The following is a 14357-nucleotide window of genomic DNA, read 5'->3' as shown; positions in this document are numbered from 1 at the left end:
CGGAATAGTGAATGAATACATGGTTGCTCACCTGAAATAGTTCCAGTAATAAAGGTCAGTCCTCTACACTCAACATAGTGTACAGTGTGTTAAAGTGTTAGCATGAAGCACCGGAACCAACGATCTACCAGGGACACATGGATGAATTTGGTGTCTATGTTCTCATCATTTAACAGGTAAGTTGACCAATCTCCCAAAAAAAGCAGCATATACTGTATAAACAAGCCACTGTACTGCACCATTAAAAACACTACCAAACAAGGGCAAACAGATAAAGAAAAAAGAAAGCTGAAATTCTGTGGGTCTTATTGGAGGGCAGGGAGCCACCGCTGAGAATTTAGCCTGAAGACATAAAACATGAGCGTGGCAGAGTCACCGATCTTGCTGGAGCACAACAACTTAACCAAAAACAAAAGTCCTGGAGAATGAAGCCATGACGCACAACACAGGCATTAGAGGCATGTTTTTCCCTTCTCAAATACACACACACACACACATATACAAAAAAACCTGTACCATAATGAGGTCTCCGGCCCGGAGGTTGAGGGCGGTGGGGTCGTGGAGGTTCCAGTAGTCCTTCACCGCCCGGACCTGGAGAGAACTCGACGCTTCTACGCAGAAGGAGCAAGAGAAGAAAGACAAATGATGTAGAAAGAGAGAGAGAGAAGAAAGAGAAATGATGTAATCCAGGTTACTGGGAGGCATAAATAACTCGTTTCAAGCCCAGAACTTTATGCTTATTAGTATTTCAGGAGATACCGACCTCTCAGCAGCTGTTTGATTTCTTTGCTGGCGGTGGAGGTGGTGAACTGGTTGACGATGTCCAGAGCCGTCTGGTTGTACGTGTTGCGCATGTTCACATTGATGCCCGCCTGGAGACACACACACACACAGAGCAAAATTGGTGAGATGCACTTTTAAAATAACAACCTCCCTCTCCTGCAGCTCCGCAGCAACGCCTTGCTCCTATATTAAAGAATAACACCGAGCAACTGAGAGCCTCCATCTGTTAAAAAAGTTATGTTTTCCTGTTATCCTCAAGGCCGAGATGAGAAAAAGACTCAAACTAGACTTCAACTTAACACCACACTTTAAAATTAATATTCAAAACACAGTCTAGGTTTAGATCTATATACATTGGGCCAATATTATTTGGTTGCAAATAAATCAGTCCACCTCGGATATGATGGATATTCCTCCCTGACCACAGTTAGTGAACACATTTTTATTATTTATTATTATTATTTTTATATTAGATGACCGGAGAAATCATTCCTGTATGGTGTGGAGGATTTTACTCGATAGCTTCAGGGTGTAAATGTGTAAAACCTGCCTCACCCTGCCTTAAGGAGCTGCTGACCCTAAAAGAATTTCATTAATACGGCTTTCAATGGAGAGTCTTACTGTCCCATGATGATCTAAATGCTGATTCAGAAGCTTTTCCTTTGCCTTCTAATTGCTTTTGCATTAAAGTGTCAAATTTTATGATGTTGTGAATATCGCTATCTCCACATTCAATACAAAAATATTGGTGTCAGCCTTCAAAAGCCCTAATTGGCCTGACCCTACTTCTGTTTATGTCCAAGCAGTGTTTGCTCACATCAAGCAGCAGCCGCACTACTTCGGTCTTGCCGTAGAGGGCGGCCTCGTGCAGCGAGGTCCCGGCCTTGGTGGCTCTGTTGATGTCAATACCAGCTTTGAGCAGCAACCTGGGAAATCAAATCACAGAAACACTCATAATGCGGCTGCAGGCGACACTCAGTTTGACTGTTACTGGCATCTGCAACATCTCATTAAGTCCTGTGCCCCCCCCCCCCACCCATCCACCCACACACACACACACACACAAACTAACAAATCTCTCTCTCTGGCTCGGTGAGAGGTCCAGATGTAGGAATGCTGATGGCATTGTATCCAGACAGCGGTGCAGGAGGGGGTCCCGGGCTCGCCATTAGAAGGTTGAGTCGAGTTTTGAGGAAGTAAATAACACTGAGCCACTGCTCTAGAAAATTAGCTGGATGGTGTTTTGCGAATGCACATTCTGGCCCCCGGTGTGTCCCATGGGATGCTAGACTTCCGCATACTAGCTTAAAGTAGCTTGATTGTTTCATCCCTAGCTACAGCATGTTTCCAATTGTAAAGATTTTTTTTAAGCAAATGAAATGAAACCTCACAAAAACTAAAATGCAAATGAAGTATGCTTTCATCAAGTGGGTTAAAGTGGAAAAAATAGGCTTCCAGAAAGTAGAACTACATCAAAACTGAAACCACATCCACCAGAAAAAACTGGAAAGAGTCTTGATTAGACTTGATTAGAATCAGGCAAGCTGTTATTTTTCTCTTGCACTTGGCAAAATTCTAATGCACCAACATAGGCCATACAACCACAACAAGGACTTAAACATGGGAGCAACAATGCATTTGGGAGGCAGTGGTGGACAGATATTTTAGAGACAATACTTCAGCAAGTCCAAAGCCACTTTATGAATGAGAATGAACTGTTGGTCGGGGTTTAATGTCATTATTTATTTGACAAATGTGTTTCCATCACAATTCCTTTATTGACAAAAAACATTCCCGCGAATATCGAAAGAGTTTATAAAAATCTACGATGTTCTCAAGAATACTAGGATGGAAACCCGGCTACTGTTGTCTCGACCTTATTGGATGTATAGAGCTCGATGAGATGCTGCGAGTCACTGTGTTTCTGTGGGAAACTTCAGGCCGGCAGGGCTTGCGAAACGTGAATGTTGCTGACAAACACTCTTGACTCGACGTGATAACACCAAGAGGGACACAACGGAGGGGGGGGGGGGCGGTTCGGAAGGACGGGAGAAACGTTCAGACAGACGATCGGGAGAGGAGCCTCAAGCGCACCTATTGTAAACCGGCAGATTCTTCCTTCGCTCAGCAGCGACACAGAGCTTTAATCGCGTTGGGCTCAAACCGTGAGAGAGGCTGAACGTCTGGAAACCGTCTCCGAGCTTAGACTCTTCCTCTCTGTCCCGCTGATAAGCAGCTGGTTCGCTCTCAACACGCCGTCTCTGATGCATACGCAGAGGAACTGCTTGTACATGGGCGGTATGGGACATACTAGGGCAGCGGTTCTCAATGTGAGGTCCGGGGAGCTTCAGGGGTCGGTGAGGGGGGTTCCAGGTGATCCGCAGCAAAACGCGGAATAGCTCAGTAGAAATGATCCCTATTAGAGAATGATTATTATAGTTGTAGGTTTCACTCTCACCTCCATTATCTCTCCAAATACAGTGGAGACAGTGATGTCTTAGTTAGTGGAAATGTAAATCCCTTGGTCGGAGATCTCAGCCAAATTCTGCTGAATAAACACTGAATAAACGCTGTTTGTGTAGTAGCCTCGCCTTCTCTCCCCCATGGCTACTATTCCACATTCCAGGTCAGGAGAATGGGAGTGAAGGATGGAGTGGGCTTTTGCGTGGGGAATCTTATGACTTAGGGAGGATGGGAATCATTAACAAGCAGGGTGGAGCTGCTTGGCTGCGTACATACATACTTACACAGACTTGCTGACATAAAAACACATACTTACACACTACAGGGTATCTGAAAAGTCTGGAGTCATGGGGATAGATAACACTATATAGTTTTTCTTGGTAGAGGTGGAGATTGAGCCGTGACATTAAGTCGGTTTTGCTTTCTGGGGCTACCTAAAGGGAAACGTTATTCTGTAAAAATTCAAAACCAGCAGCATCTGCAGAAGAGCGTTTCTGACGCCTGAGCAGCTGTCGATGTGGATATGTTTTGTCTGAAAGAAACATGGTATTCTGTTTGTGTTGTAGCAGTATTATAGTAGTAGTGTAGTAGCAGTAGCAGCAGTGGCAGCATTAGCAGTAGTAGCAGAACGAGTAGTAGTGATGTAATAGTAGTAGCAGTAATAGCAGCAGTAGTAGCAGTAGTAGTAGTGCAGTAGTATAATAGTAGTAGTAGCAGTAGAAGTACCAGTAGTAGTAGTAGTAGTAGTAGTAGTAGTAGTAGTAGTAGTAGTAATTGTGGTAGTAGTAGTGCAGTAGTAATATAATTGTTGTAGTAGTAGTAGTAGTAGTTGTGGTGGAAGTAGTAGTGCAGTAGTATAATAGTAGTAGTAGCAGTAGTAGTAGTAGTAGTAGCAGCAGTAGTAGTAGTTGTGGTGGTAGTAGTAGTAGTGCAGTAGTATAATAGTAGTAGTAGCAGTAGTAATAGTAGTTGTGGTGGTAGTAGTAGTAGTGCAGTAGTATAATAGTAGTAGTAGTAGTAGTAGTAGTAGTAGTATTCCCCTGATGTCACATGCATTTCCTATCAATATGGTGCTTTACAATACACACAGCTCATTGGCTGTGTGTTTGTCATCTGATGATAATCACCTGTTATTGTGATGTGGTGATGTAACAGAATACTATGAATAGTGTGTGGAAGTTGGTGGTGGACATGTTGAGCTCATTCAGTGAAGATTTCCCTGTGATTCCAGAGTTTTCAGAGGCCCTGTACTAGGCATACTCATCCACCAACATACAGTCCAAAACACTACCGTAGTTTAGGCGAATGAAATGATGAAAGCTGTCAGAAAGATGACGGGGTAGACATGAAGTATACATGTGAGGATTTCAACACAGTGCGCCTCGCTCGGATCCTACCTGATGATGTCTTTGTGTCCATTCCTGGCCGCCAGGTGGAGGGGGGTGGTGGAGACAGAGTCCAAACCTTCGCGCCCTGCCTCCCCCTCTAACAGGGCCGCCACCATGTTACTGCTCAGCAGCAACTGGGCCACCTGAAGAGGAAAACAAAAGACAGGAAGACAAAGATGAAGAGTGAGGCATGAGAACAGAGAGGCCTGGCAGAATCAGGGCAGGAATTACAGCATTAGCGATATAAATACACAAAGTCAGGATAGCTGTGGTAAAAATACATTGAATGATAGACGTCATATACGGTGATGCTTTATATATGGGGTCATGCTAGTATATAGAGGCTGATCCCCTGCCCAGCAACTGTCTAAAGATACCTCAGCCTCTAGTATACATACTGTACAGACACACACACACACACACACACAGACAGACAGTTCCTGTGTCAACGCAACAGCCCAAAGCCTGCTATTCTCCGAGTCAAACTGCAAACTCAGACCAGACGAGAGAAAATTTAACAGGCGTGGGAAGTGTGTGTGTGTGTGTGTGTGTGTGTGTGTGTGTGTGTTCTAACTCTGAATTACAGAGCCAGCTATACGTTTCACAACCAGGCTTATCCAAAGATGTGACAGAGAAACAGTGAAACACACTGCAATGTGCAATCCCTTTAATTTTACAGTGTGTGTGTGTGTGTGTGTGAGTGTGTGTGTCAGTGTGTGTGTGTCCAAAAAGAGCCGTTGAAGCCTATTTTCTTTTAGCTCAAACAAGCTTATTTTAGCTGGGTTAGTTAATCTATGCTATGGTCGATGTTTGACATAGGCCCTCCCCATCTATCCGTCACATGCCCTTTGTTAGACATAGATAAACACACACACACACACACACACACACACACAAGTCCCAGCAACAATCGCTACTTATTCAAGGCTTTGATCAGTGTGTGTCTGAGATCACTGGCAAAAATAGGGAGGTTTCACATGCAAATAATTGGATTACAGAATACATGAATGAAAGAACACCACTATGTGAGGCTTTGGGAAGGCTACTGTACTGTCCGAAAACACAGGCGTGCACATGTACTGACACATGCAGGACTTGACCAGTATGGGTTTTTGGATTGAAGGTGTCAATAGCTGATATTTTGTTCAAAAAAAATCTTCAAATATCACAATTTTCATCCCAAAACAATCAGAAACATTAAAACTAGTCAGTGTGGAAACACTTCTGAAACAGTATTTAGATCATCATGGGACACTAAAACTCTCCACTGAAACCCAGGATGATTATGATGATAAATAAAAATAAAAAATGTGATCAATATGTTACATTAGAATCAATCCAGGTTAAGGGCGTCCCATAGATAACCAGTGTAGTATGGGTCAATCTTACGATAAATATGTAATATCCATCATGTTGCAGGTGGACGACACTGGCAGGTCAACATCCGATTTTTCATAAAACAAACACACACACACACACACCTTTAGCCTGCCGAACTCGCAGGCCAGATCTAGCGGCGTCTTCTTAGCCTTGTTCACCAGGCAGGGGTTGGACTGGTGCTGCAGCAACATCTCAGACTGAGAGAGAGAGAGAGGAAAAAAAGAGAGAGAAAAAGGACGGTGTAACCGATATCGCCCCATGCATTATGCGCGTACACTCACATGCCAATCATCCCGACACGTCCTCAGCGTGTGTGTTGATGTTTTGTCTCCGGACAGAAGAGAGAACATGCGATAGCCGGAGTGCCGTCTCTGCCGCTATTGTGTTTGACGGTGTTGTGCTATAGGGGTCAGTGCAAGTGATAGGAGGCGGCAGACAGTGCAGCATGGGTTACATGACATATTGAGGTGTGTGTGTGTGTGTGTGTGTGTGTGTGTGTGTCCATGATATGTGTGACTATCCAGTGGCACATTCCGGGGGGGGGGGATGAGGCCGGAAGAAAGGAATGCGTGTGACTCAGCCGCTCCGGTTCAAACTGCTGTGAAAAAACCTGTGTAATGGTATTAACGGTATTGTTGGTGGACAATGCAGGCTGAGACACAAAGAGGGTAGATTTCACTGAAATGGGACGACTGGTAATGCCTCGAAACTTTGCCTTTGGCGGAAGAGGTGTCTATATCCGTGTGTGTGTGCGTGCGTGTGTGTGTACCCACCACCTCGTAGTGTCCGTACTGAGCCGAGAGATGCAGCGGGATCTGCCCGTCGTGGGAGGGGGCGTTGACCGAGGCGCCGGCCCTCAGCAGCAGTAGGACGGAGTCGGCTTTGCCCTGCCATGCCGCGTAGTGGAGGGGACGCATACCTGGAGAGAGAGAGAGAGAGAGAGACGCACGAGTGAGGGATGGAGGCAGGAAAATACAGTTAGTGCCTCACGTCAGCAGAATCAGCCATTCTTTCAGCCTATAAATGTTGATGCGATTCAGTTTCTGAACTGCTGAGAGACTGTCAGCCGTCCCATCGGCCTGTAGCTGCTGTCAAAATCAATAGCGAGTTTCGAAATTATTGAGTAATGTTGGGAGCTAGGGAACTATGGTGCTGCCTGTCTGATGGTCCTGTAGATTTATGACAGTGTAGCCTGATGTCCTTTATAGTCACCATTTGTAGGTTAGTACATCATTCTTTTGACACCTGAATTGAGCTTCTGTATGAATGGATTATGGCACAAAGGATTGCAGCAACAATTCCTGTGTACTAGTGAATGTTAGTTAATCACTGAGGTGGAAAAATGCATGTTGCTATATGACCGTCAGCTAGGGCTGGGAGATATGGTTGAAATCAATATAATGATAATCATAAGGATTTTTCTCCATATGGTTCATGTATGCAAAATCGCGTTAAATAATCAAATTAATGTTCATCTCATTGAACTCAATGGTAATGTTAGGTGTGGTGTCAAACAAAACTGAAATTTTCAAATAATATTCCTACCATACCTCATTTTATGAGAGTTTTTATGTAAAATTTGCTTGTCATCATCAATTTAGACAGCAGAAATGTGTGTCACGATATTAAATATCTTCATATCATCACAATATGATTCCACTGAAAGACGATAAACGATAATATTGAATTATCGCCCAGCCCTACCATCAATGAAAGTACAGCCTATTTTAACGGGATGATTCTCTTCTGTGTAGCTGCTGCAATATTGCTGCCACTGTTGCAGACGAACCTCAGAACGAATCATATTTATTTATATGGGTCAAACTTTTTTTTTTTTTTGGGGGGGGTGCTGGGACGCGCAGACGTTTTTGGTCTAAGTTGTTTGCTCTGACTGGTGACACTGGTTTAGCCGGTAAAGCTGTTCTGCCATCCCGATACCGTTGATGTCCTTGATGTCCACCGTGGCCTGGGCCTCCAGCAGCAGGGACAGCAGCTCCGTGGTGCCTGTCAGAGCCGCGTGGTGCAGCGCCGAGAACCTGAGGGCGAGAGAGGGAGAGAGAGAGAGAGAGAGAGAGAGGGAGAGAGGGAGAGAGAGAGATATCAAGGGAGAGCAAAAGGAGAAGAGACAAGGAGATGAGAGGGGTTATAAATCTTGCTGATGACTTTACAGGAGGTGAGCCCTTTTCAAAACTCCAGACTGATTTGACGTGTGTGTGTGTGTGTGTGTGTGTGTGTGTGTGTGTGCGTGCGTGTGTGCTTCTGAGCATGCCTGTCTGTATTCTCCCGTCAAAACTTCAGACTGACACTCTGAGCGTGTGTGTGTGGGTGTGTGTGAGTGTGCGAGTGCGCAAGTGTGTGTGTGTGCTCCCATCAAAACTTCACACTGAGACGAGGCGAGTGTGTGTGTGTGTGTGTGTGTGCCCGTGCATGTGTGTGTATGTGTGTGCACCCATTAAAACTATAGGGTAAGATAAGGAGCATGTGTATGTGTGCGCTCCCATCAAAACTGCAAACTGAGATAAGGGTTTTCTGTGTGTGTGTGTGTGTGCGTCTGTGTGCTCTCATCAAAACTTCAGAGATGAGGTGTGTGTGTGTTTGTCTCTGGGTGTCTGTCAGGTCGTAGTATATTCCACAGAGGAACAAATTAAAGACATAAATTCTCGGGTATGAGTTCTGCTGTTGCTGCAGGCCCGGAGACGCGCGGCGCTGTTCCAGAGGCGCTGACCCCAGCTGAGGCACGACAGGAGCTGAGTTACAGCCAGGACAGACTCTCCTCATATGGGGAGAAGATGACAACTAAAGAACGGAGGGCGTTCACGTGCCGTAACACCCCCTAACCCTCTGGAGGCCGTGCTGCGAGCAGCTGATTGCATTTCTAAACGTACCGCTAGGCCGTCACAACAGAATTTAATTGACGTTAGGGTTGTGTTTGAGTTGGAACTGATCATTTCATCACTGATACATCTCATTTATTTTGTTTAGATAAGGTTAGCTTGTTAGCTAGGAAATCATAGTACTTGGTTAGCTAACTATCACTACTGTCTGGTAGTTAACCTGTTCTTCCCTGCCGCCTCTGGCTCCATCATTACAAACGCAGGTTGCACGGCCAAGCTTTGTTCAAACCCACAGAACTTTATTTTAAATTCTAGTCAAGATAACAAGTTTTCCAAAGACACCAAATATGTCATGCTACATACAGAGAGATGTGTATATAATGATGCACAAACATCTAGATTTTTCCATTTGATGTAATGGTGCAGCCACAAAAACGCGTCTTGTATTTGAATATTTCATTCAATATAAGCAGCTAGAGCTTCAAGAAAGAGTTGGAACAACAAATACAGAATGTGGATGTGACATTATTGTACAAGTTAGGAAAAAAAATGTTTTTCTAACTTTGAAGCTACTTAAGGGGAAATTTAAGGGTAAAGTCAGCTAAAGTCAGGGTACAAGGGGTTAATACATCTGATTTGCACACTAGCTAATGTATCTAGTTCTCTAGTAGTTGCAAGTTTAAGGCAAAATCCACCCTTAAACACTTTAACTAATGGTATCTCTAACTTTTACTTATAAATTGACCTAAAGCAACACCACAACAGGTATTTCCCTTTTTCTTGCCCATTGGGTATGTGTTTATTCATTATATTTGCCCTGCTAATCCTCCAAAGGACCTCCATGATGGCACCAGCCGTGATTGATAGGTGATTTATGATGCAACTGTGTTAGGGACTGTTATTTATGAGGGGGGGGGGGGGGGGGGGGGGGGGGGCGACCTCACCCCACCTTAACCACCCATTGGACGTGGTGCATGCATGACAATAGTGAGTCCCATATGGTGAACCCTGAACTCCATCTATTTTGAAGTATCATGCTGTTTTCTTAGAGACGATCTAAAACTAGGATAGAGAGCGTGCTTCACCAGAATTTAAGGGTGTCCTTGCAGCATTTATCAGTGAATGACACACGAGAGAAATTCTCTATTGTATTGCAGTCGACAAAAGACAATCAGCTGCGACAAAAAATATTAGCTCTGAGTGGATTGTTAGAGGAGCTGTTGCTCCCAGACTCTGGGCCAGAGGGCGAGAGGAATCCGAGTGGATGGTTGGACTATGAATACGCCTTTGAACTATTCTCGTCCCTTTTCATCGTGCTTCCACCAAGAATATGGTTCCGGGATGTTTTGTTGGACAAAGAATATGGCATATCCGTGGTGCTGTTCGAGCGGCATACAGGTGAGCGACTTCTAGTGCTGAATGATAATAAAATATGGTTATTTATGGTGGAGGGAGGGTCATGCATTTTCCCCCGGTCACTCAGGGAGGCTCAAGGAAAAATATTTGTAGCTCCGGGGAGGGAAGTCACCCCCCACCCCCAATAAATAACGAACAGTCCCTTATGACTTATACAAATTATGTGTATAAGTGTCAATATACATTTTATAGTAGTAAATTACATAAATGTATGAAAAAGTGATATAAAAGTGATTCAAATAGGAACAAGTCGCGCTCAGACCAACTGGCCCAACCAGGAAAATGGAAAAAAATCCTTAACATTGAACACTCTGTTTAGTGTCATGCTTCTTTTCTAATGCAAAGCTTGCATGTACATTTGGGTAGCCTTAAGCAGTAACTTTCTGTTCCCTTTCTCTGTGTGTGTGTGTGTGTGTGTGTGTGTGTGTGTGTGTGTGTGTGTGTGTGTGTGTGTGTGTGTGTCCCCTTCCCAGGAGGAGTTCAGCTCTAGTTTGTTGACAGCCTGTAGCATCTCAAACAGATACAGTGGCATGTTCTACGCTCGTCTTCCGGCTTTTCCGCATGTACACAAAAAAAAATACGAATTCAGTTATTCGTTAGACAATTTTCATTTTCTAGCCTATCATGCTGCGTTCACGTGCTGGCGGGAAAGTCCGACATCCAGGACTTCCAAATCAGTATTGGCAGAGGTTTGCGCTCCACCAAATATATGAACGGTAAAGTCTAAATCCAAAACAGTCTGGAGATTACAGAGATTATGGATCACAGACTTCAGACTGTGTTAACATGTGTGGAAACATGAGGGCTTCAGTCATCAGGATGAGTCTGAATCTGTTTCTCTTCAGCTATCAGACTGAGGCCATCTCCAGACAGTGAAGTGGCTTATCTTATCTGGCTCATTGTTCAGGCCTCCCAGCTCCCCAGTCACACACTCATCTACCCATCCATTCTTTCATTTATCCATCCATCTCTCTCTGCCAGACCGTGCCTCATCAATCTCACTCGTCTGTTAAGGCCACTTTCCTTTTTCTTCTAAATTCTGTCAATCTTTACTCTACGATCCTCTGTCTCTCATGTTTGCAAAACTAACGAATGAACACACACACACACACACACACAATCTGCCTTAAGCTCTCTCTCTCTGAGATAGTGTTGACTCAATGACTAGTGACTGTTTGCTAACCTTCCCCTCTTGTCTTCCGTCCCTCTGCACTCCTCTCATATATCACAGGTTACCCCCTCCTCTGTACCTCACACACACACACACACACACACACAGATGGACACTTCAAATTCAACACCCCTATTGTGTGTCACCTCCCACACGCTAGATTGACCCTGCATGTAGACACATGCAGCAGGTCTGTGTCAACACGCGCACACATTGCACGTAGGCCAGCCCACACTCACACACACACACACACACACACACACACAGTGGCTTGCAGAAGGGGATTCTTTGTATGTCCGATGGCCTACTTTGATAGATTTAACAAAAATTGAAGCTGAATGGATGAGAAGTCATTCAAAAGGGGGAAGGGAGACTAAACACCTTGATTGTGTGTGTGTGTGTGTGTGTGTGTGTGTGTGTGTGTGTGTGTGTGTGTGTGTGTGTGTGTGTGTGTGTGTGTGTTACTATGGAAAACACCTCAACTAATTACCTAAGTGGGTCCTACTTGAAGCAGTTATAGTGGATCTAGCTGAAACTTTACCATACAATAAATTCAAGGAAAACTTTATCACATATTGCAAATAATTGCCTCTAATTAAAACACATGTAATATCTATAATTCTGTGAGCGCAGAATGGAACTTGTTTTTTCACGCTGTACATTTTTCTATGCCTCTGTGAGTCTTCTAAGGGGCGAGACAATAACCGGAGGGCACTGTATGTCATTTTGTGTGTGTGTGTGTGTGTGTGTGTGTGTGTGTGTGGGTTATGAGTCAGCCTGTAAAGACTCAAGATAAACAGGAGACAAGCACACCGGGTAGGGGTGAAGTGGCGTGTCAATCAGAGCACGGTGTCATGGAGTGACTCTTCCATTGCATTCCTCTGGCTAAACTTCATGTTACCTTTGGCTAGGCAAACATGAGCTCGCAAGCTTATCTCGCGGGCTGTCACACACACACACACACACACACACACACACGCTCTTACCCATCTGAGTCTTGGTAGTTGATGTTCAGTCTCTTGGTGGAGCCCAGCAACTCTGGAAAACAAAGGAGAGCGGAGCAGAGGAAGAGAGGGGGGGGGGGGGGGGATGGAAAAAGACCATTAGTATTTGGTGACATATTTGTCTTTTCATCAGAGCGCTCCAGAAATCCCTCCATCCCCGCAGGACCCCCCGCTCTTTCCTCCCCCCCCCACTCCACCCCACACCTCTCTCCTTCCCGTCATCACTCCTTCCTTCAAACAACCTGACGGCCCCCGACGGGACGGAGGGTTTTCTTCACCTCCTCCCGCCTCTCCCTTCCCGCCCGACGTTGTCTGACACCTCCAAATGATTCATAAACAAACCCTTTTTTTTTTTTTTTTTTTTTTGCCTCGCGGAGATCGTGCCCATTCCGGCTCGTTTACGCTCCGCTGTCTCATCGCAGCTGTTCGGAATTGAGAGCGACAACCATAAAGTGCAAGCATTCCAGGATAAAATATAGATTTTTTTTTTCCCCCCCAAAGCAACGCTACTGTGCAAAATAAACAGCCTGAATCGCACCCGGTTAGCATGACTGAACAAGTTGTTTTGTCACTCACCTTGCAACAGACAGACTGCTACTTGTCCCATGTCTTATTCATTCATCCTGCACTCCTTCAGGGAAATTACTGTATTCTATATCGAGTGACTCATCCACGCTCTTTCACTAGTCCTACTTCTACTTTGTCACAATAAGTAAAATGCCAGTACTTTCAAACAGTTGCAAAAAACAGAATACTTTCTGCAAGCTAAAATTCCATTTCAACATCAGCTCCAGAGGGCATAGACATCCGGGTTTAAATATTTCAAGAAAAGAAGAAGAAGAAGAAGAAGAAGAAGAGGGATTGGAATACACAGAGCTGGAGTCAGAGTCAAATGTGTAAACATCTTGACCTGGATCCCAATTCCCTATACAAAGTGGTACCAGGAGCCAAATATGCAACTGTTTCCCTTCCAGAGCCAACAAAAACGGAGCAATCAACCAAGTTCAACATCGAAACTCCCTGTACATCAACTTCCTCTGGTTCTACATGCGCGACCCTCTCTTCTCCCGATGCCCGGCCGAACCCTAAACGCCTCGTTCTGAATCGTATCGAGCTAGACTTCCACGGGCTTGCATCTCCAAATAACCAGTGCATCCATTTCCATCTCTAACGTCCCCCTCCAGCCGCTAATGAGGACAGCGGGGCTCTCCTCACGCGACCAAATATCCCGGGACGTCCCACAGCCGGGCCGGGCTACTGTATAGGCGCCACTGTCCGCCGAGGCCCACATAGGAAGCCGAGCTGCCAAGGCCTGTGAATGCGGAGCCATTCATCGGCCTGTCGATCTCCCTCGCCGTTTTCTCCCACTTGGGTGAGGAAAATCACAGATGTGTGTGTGTGTGTGTGGGAGGGGGGGGGATAGAGAGAAAGAGGGAGAAAGAGAGAGGTAGAGAGATAGCAGTGCCGTAGAAACAGTAGAAGAGGCTGAATAACAGGCGTTTGGCTTTAATATCACCAATAACCATAGAGATAATTTAATGAAAGCCAATACTGTTAAAACACCTGTTCCAGAAAGGACCATCATTGGCCAAAAGGAAGGCGAATATAACCTGTGGCATTCTGGGAAATGTGGTTCTGCAGCTAAATGGGTAGAGCAAGGCACTAATACAGCCAAGCAGTAGTAGTAGCAGAACTTCCTAAGAAAAAGAAGCAAAGAATGGAACAATATGTAGGAAAAAATGCAGCATGAAATACTGAAAAAATATAAAACTATCAGCATATGTTCCATATAACAAAGGAGAAGAATGTGAGAATATGACGAAAAGCAATTTATAGCATAGATCTGGGTTCCCACTGAGACCCTGATGAAATATTATGTCTTTCCCATGACTTTCCGTAACTAAGTTGATGCGCTTCC

At 44.8% G+C, this 14357-nt stretch overlaps 1 protein-coding gene across 1 annotated transcript in view; it reads right to left on the bottom strand.

The window, feature by feature from the left end:
* LOC139668045 (caskin-2-like) overlaps window positions 1-14357 on the bottom strand; it is a 54786-nt gene that overhangs the window by 17015 nt on the left and 23414 nt on the right. The window contains exons 3-10 of the mRNA XM_071547520.1: window positions 12422-12473; window positions 7953-8050; window positions 6788-6933; window positions 6116-6211; window positions 4644-4777; window positions 1601-1709; window positions 764-872; window positions 517-611 (exon numbers count right to left, since the gene is read on the bottom strand). Coding sequence (XP_071403621.1) covers window positions 517-611; window positions 764-872; window positions 1601-1709; window positions 4644-4777; window positions 6116-6211; window positions 6788-6933; window positions 7953-8050; window positions 12422-12473 — 839 coding nt within the window. The remainder of the gene's footprint in view (window positions 1-516; window positions 612-763; window positions 873-1600; window positions 1710-4643; window positions 4778-6115; window positions 6212-6787; window positions 6934-7952; window positions 8051-12421; window positions 12474-14357) is intronic.

This window comes from Centroberyx affinis, unplaced genomic scaffold (genome assembly GCF_046629955.1).
Source record: "Centroberyx affinis isolate AG114_WGS23_722 - 3 ecotype Tasmania unplaced genomic scaffold, CSIRO-AGI_Caff_v1 ptg006000l_1, whole genome shotgun sequence".
NCBI classification, from domain to species: Eukaryota; Metazoa; Chordata; class Actinopteri; order Beryciformes; family Berycidae; genus Centroberyx; species Centroberyx affinis.
The sequence above is the reverse complement of the archived record's forward strand: the minus strand, read 5'-3'. Positions and strand labels throughout refer to the sequence as shown.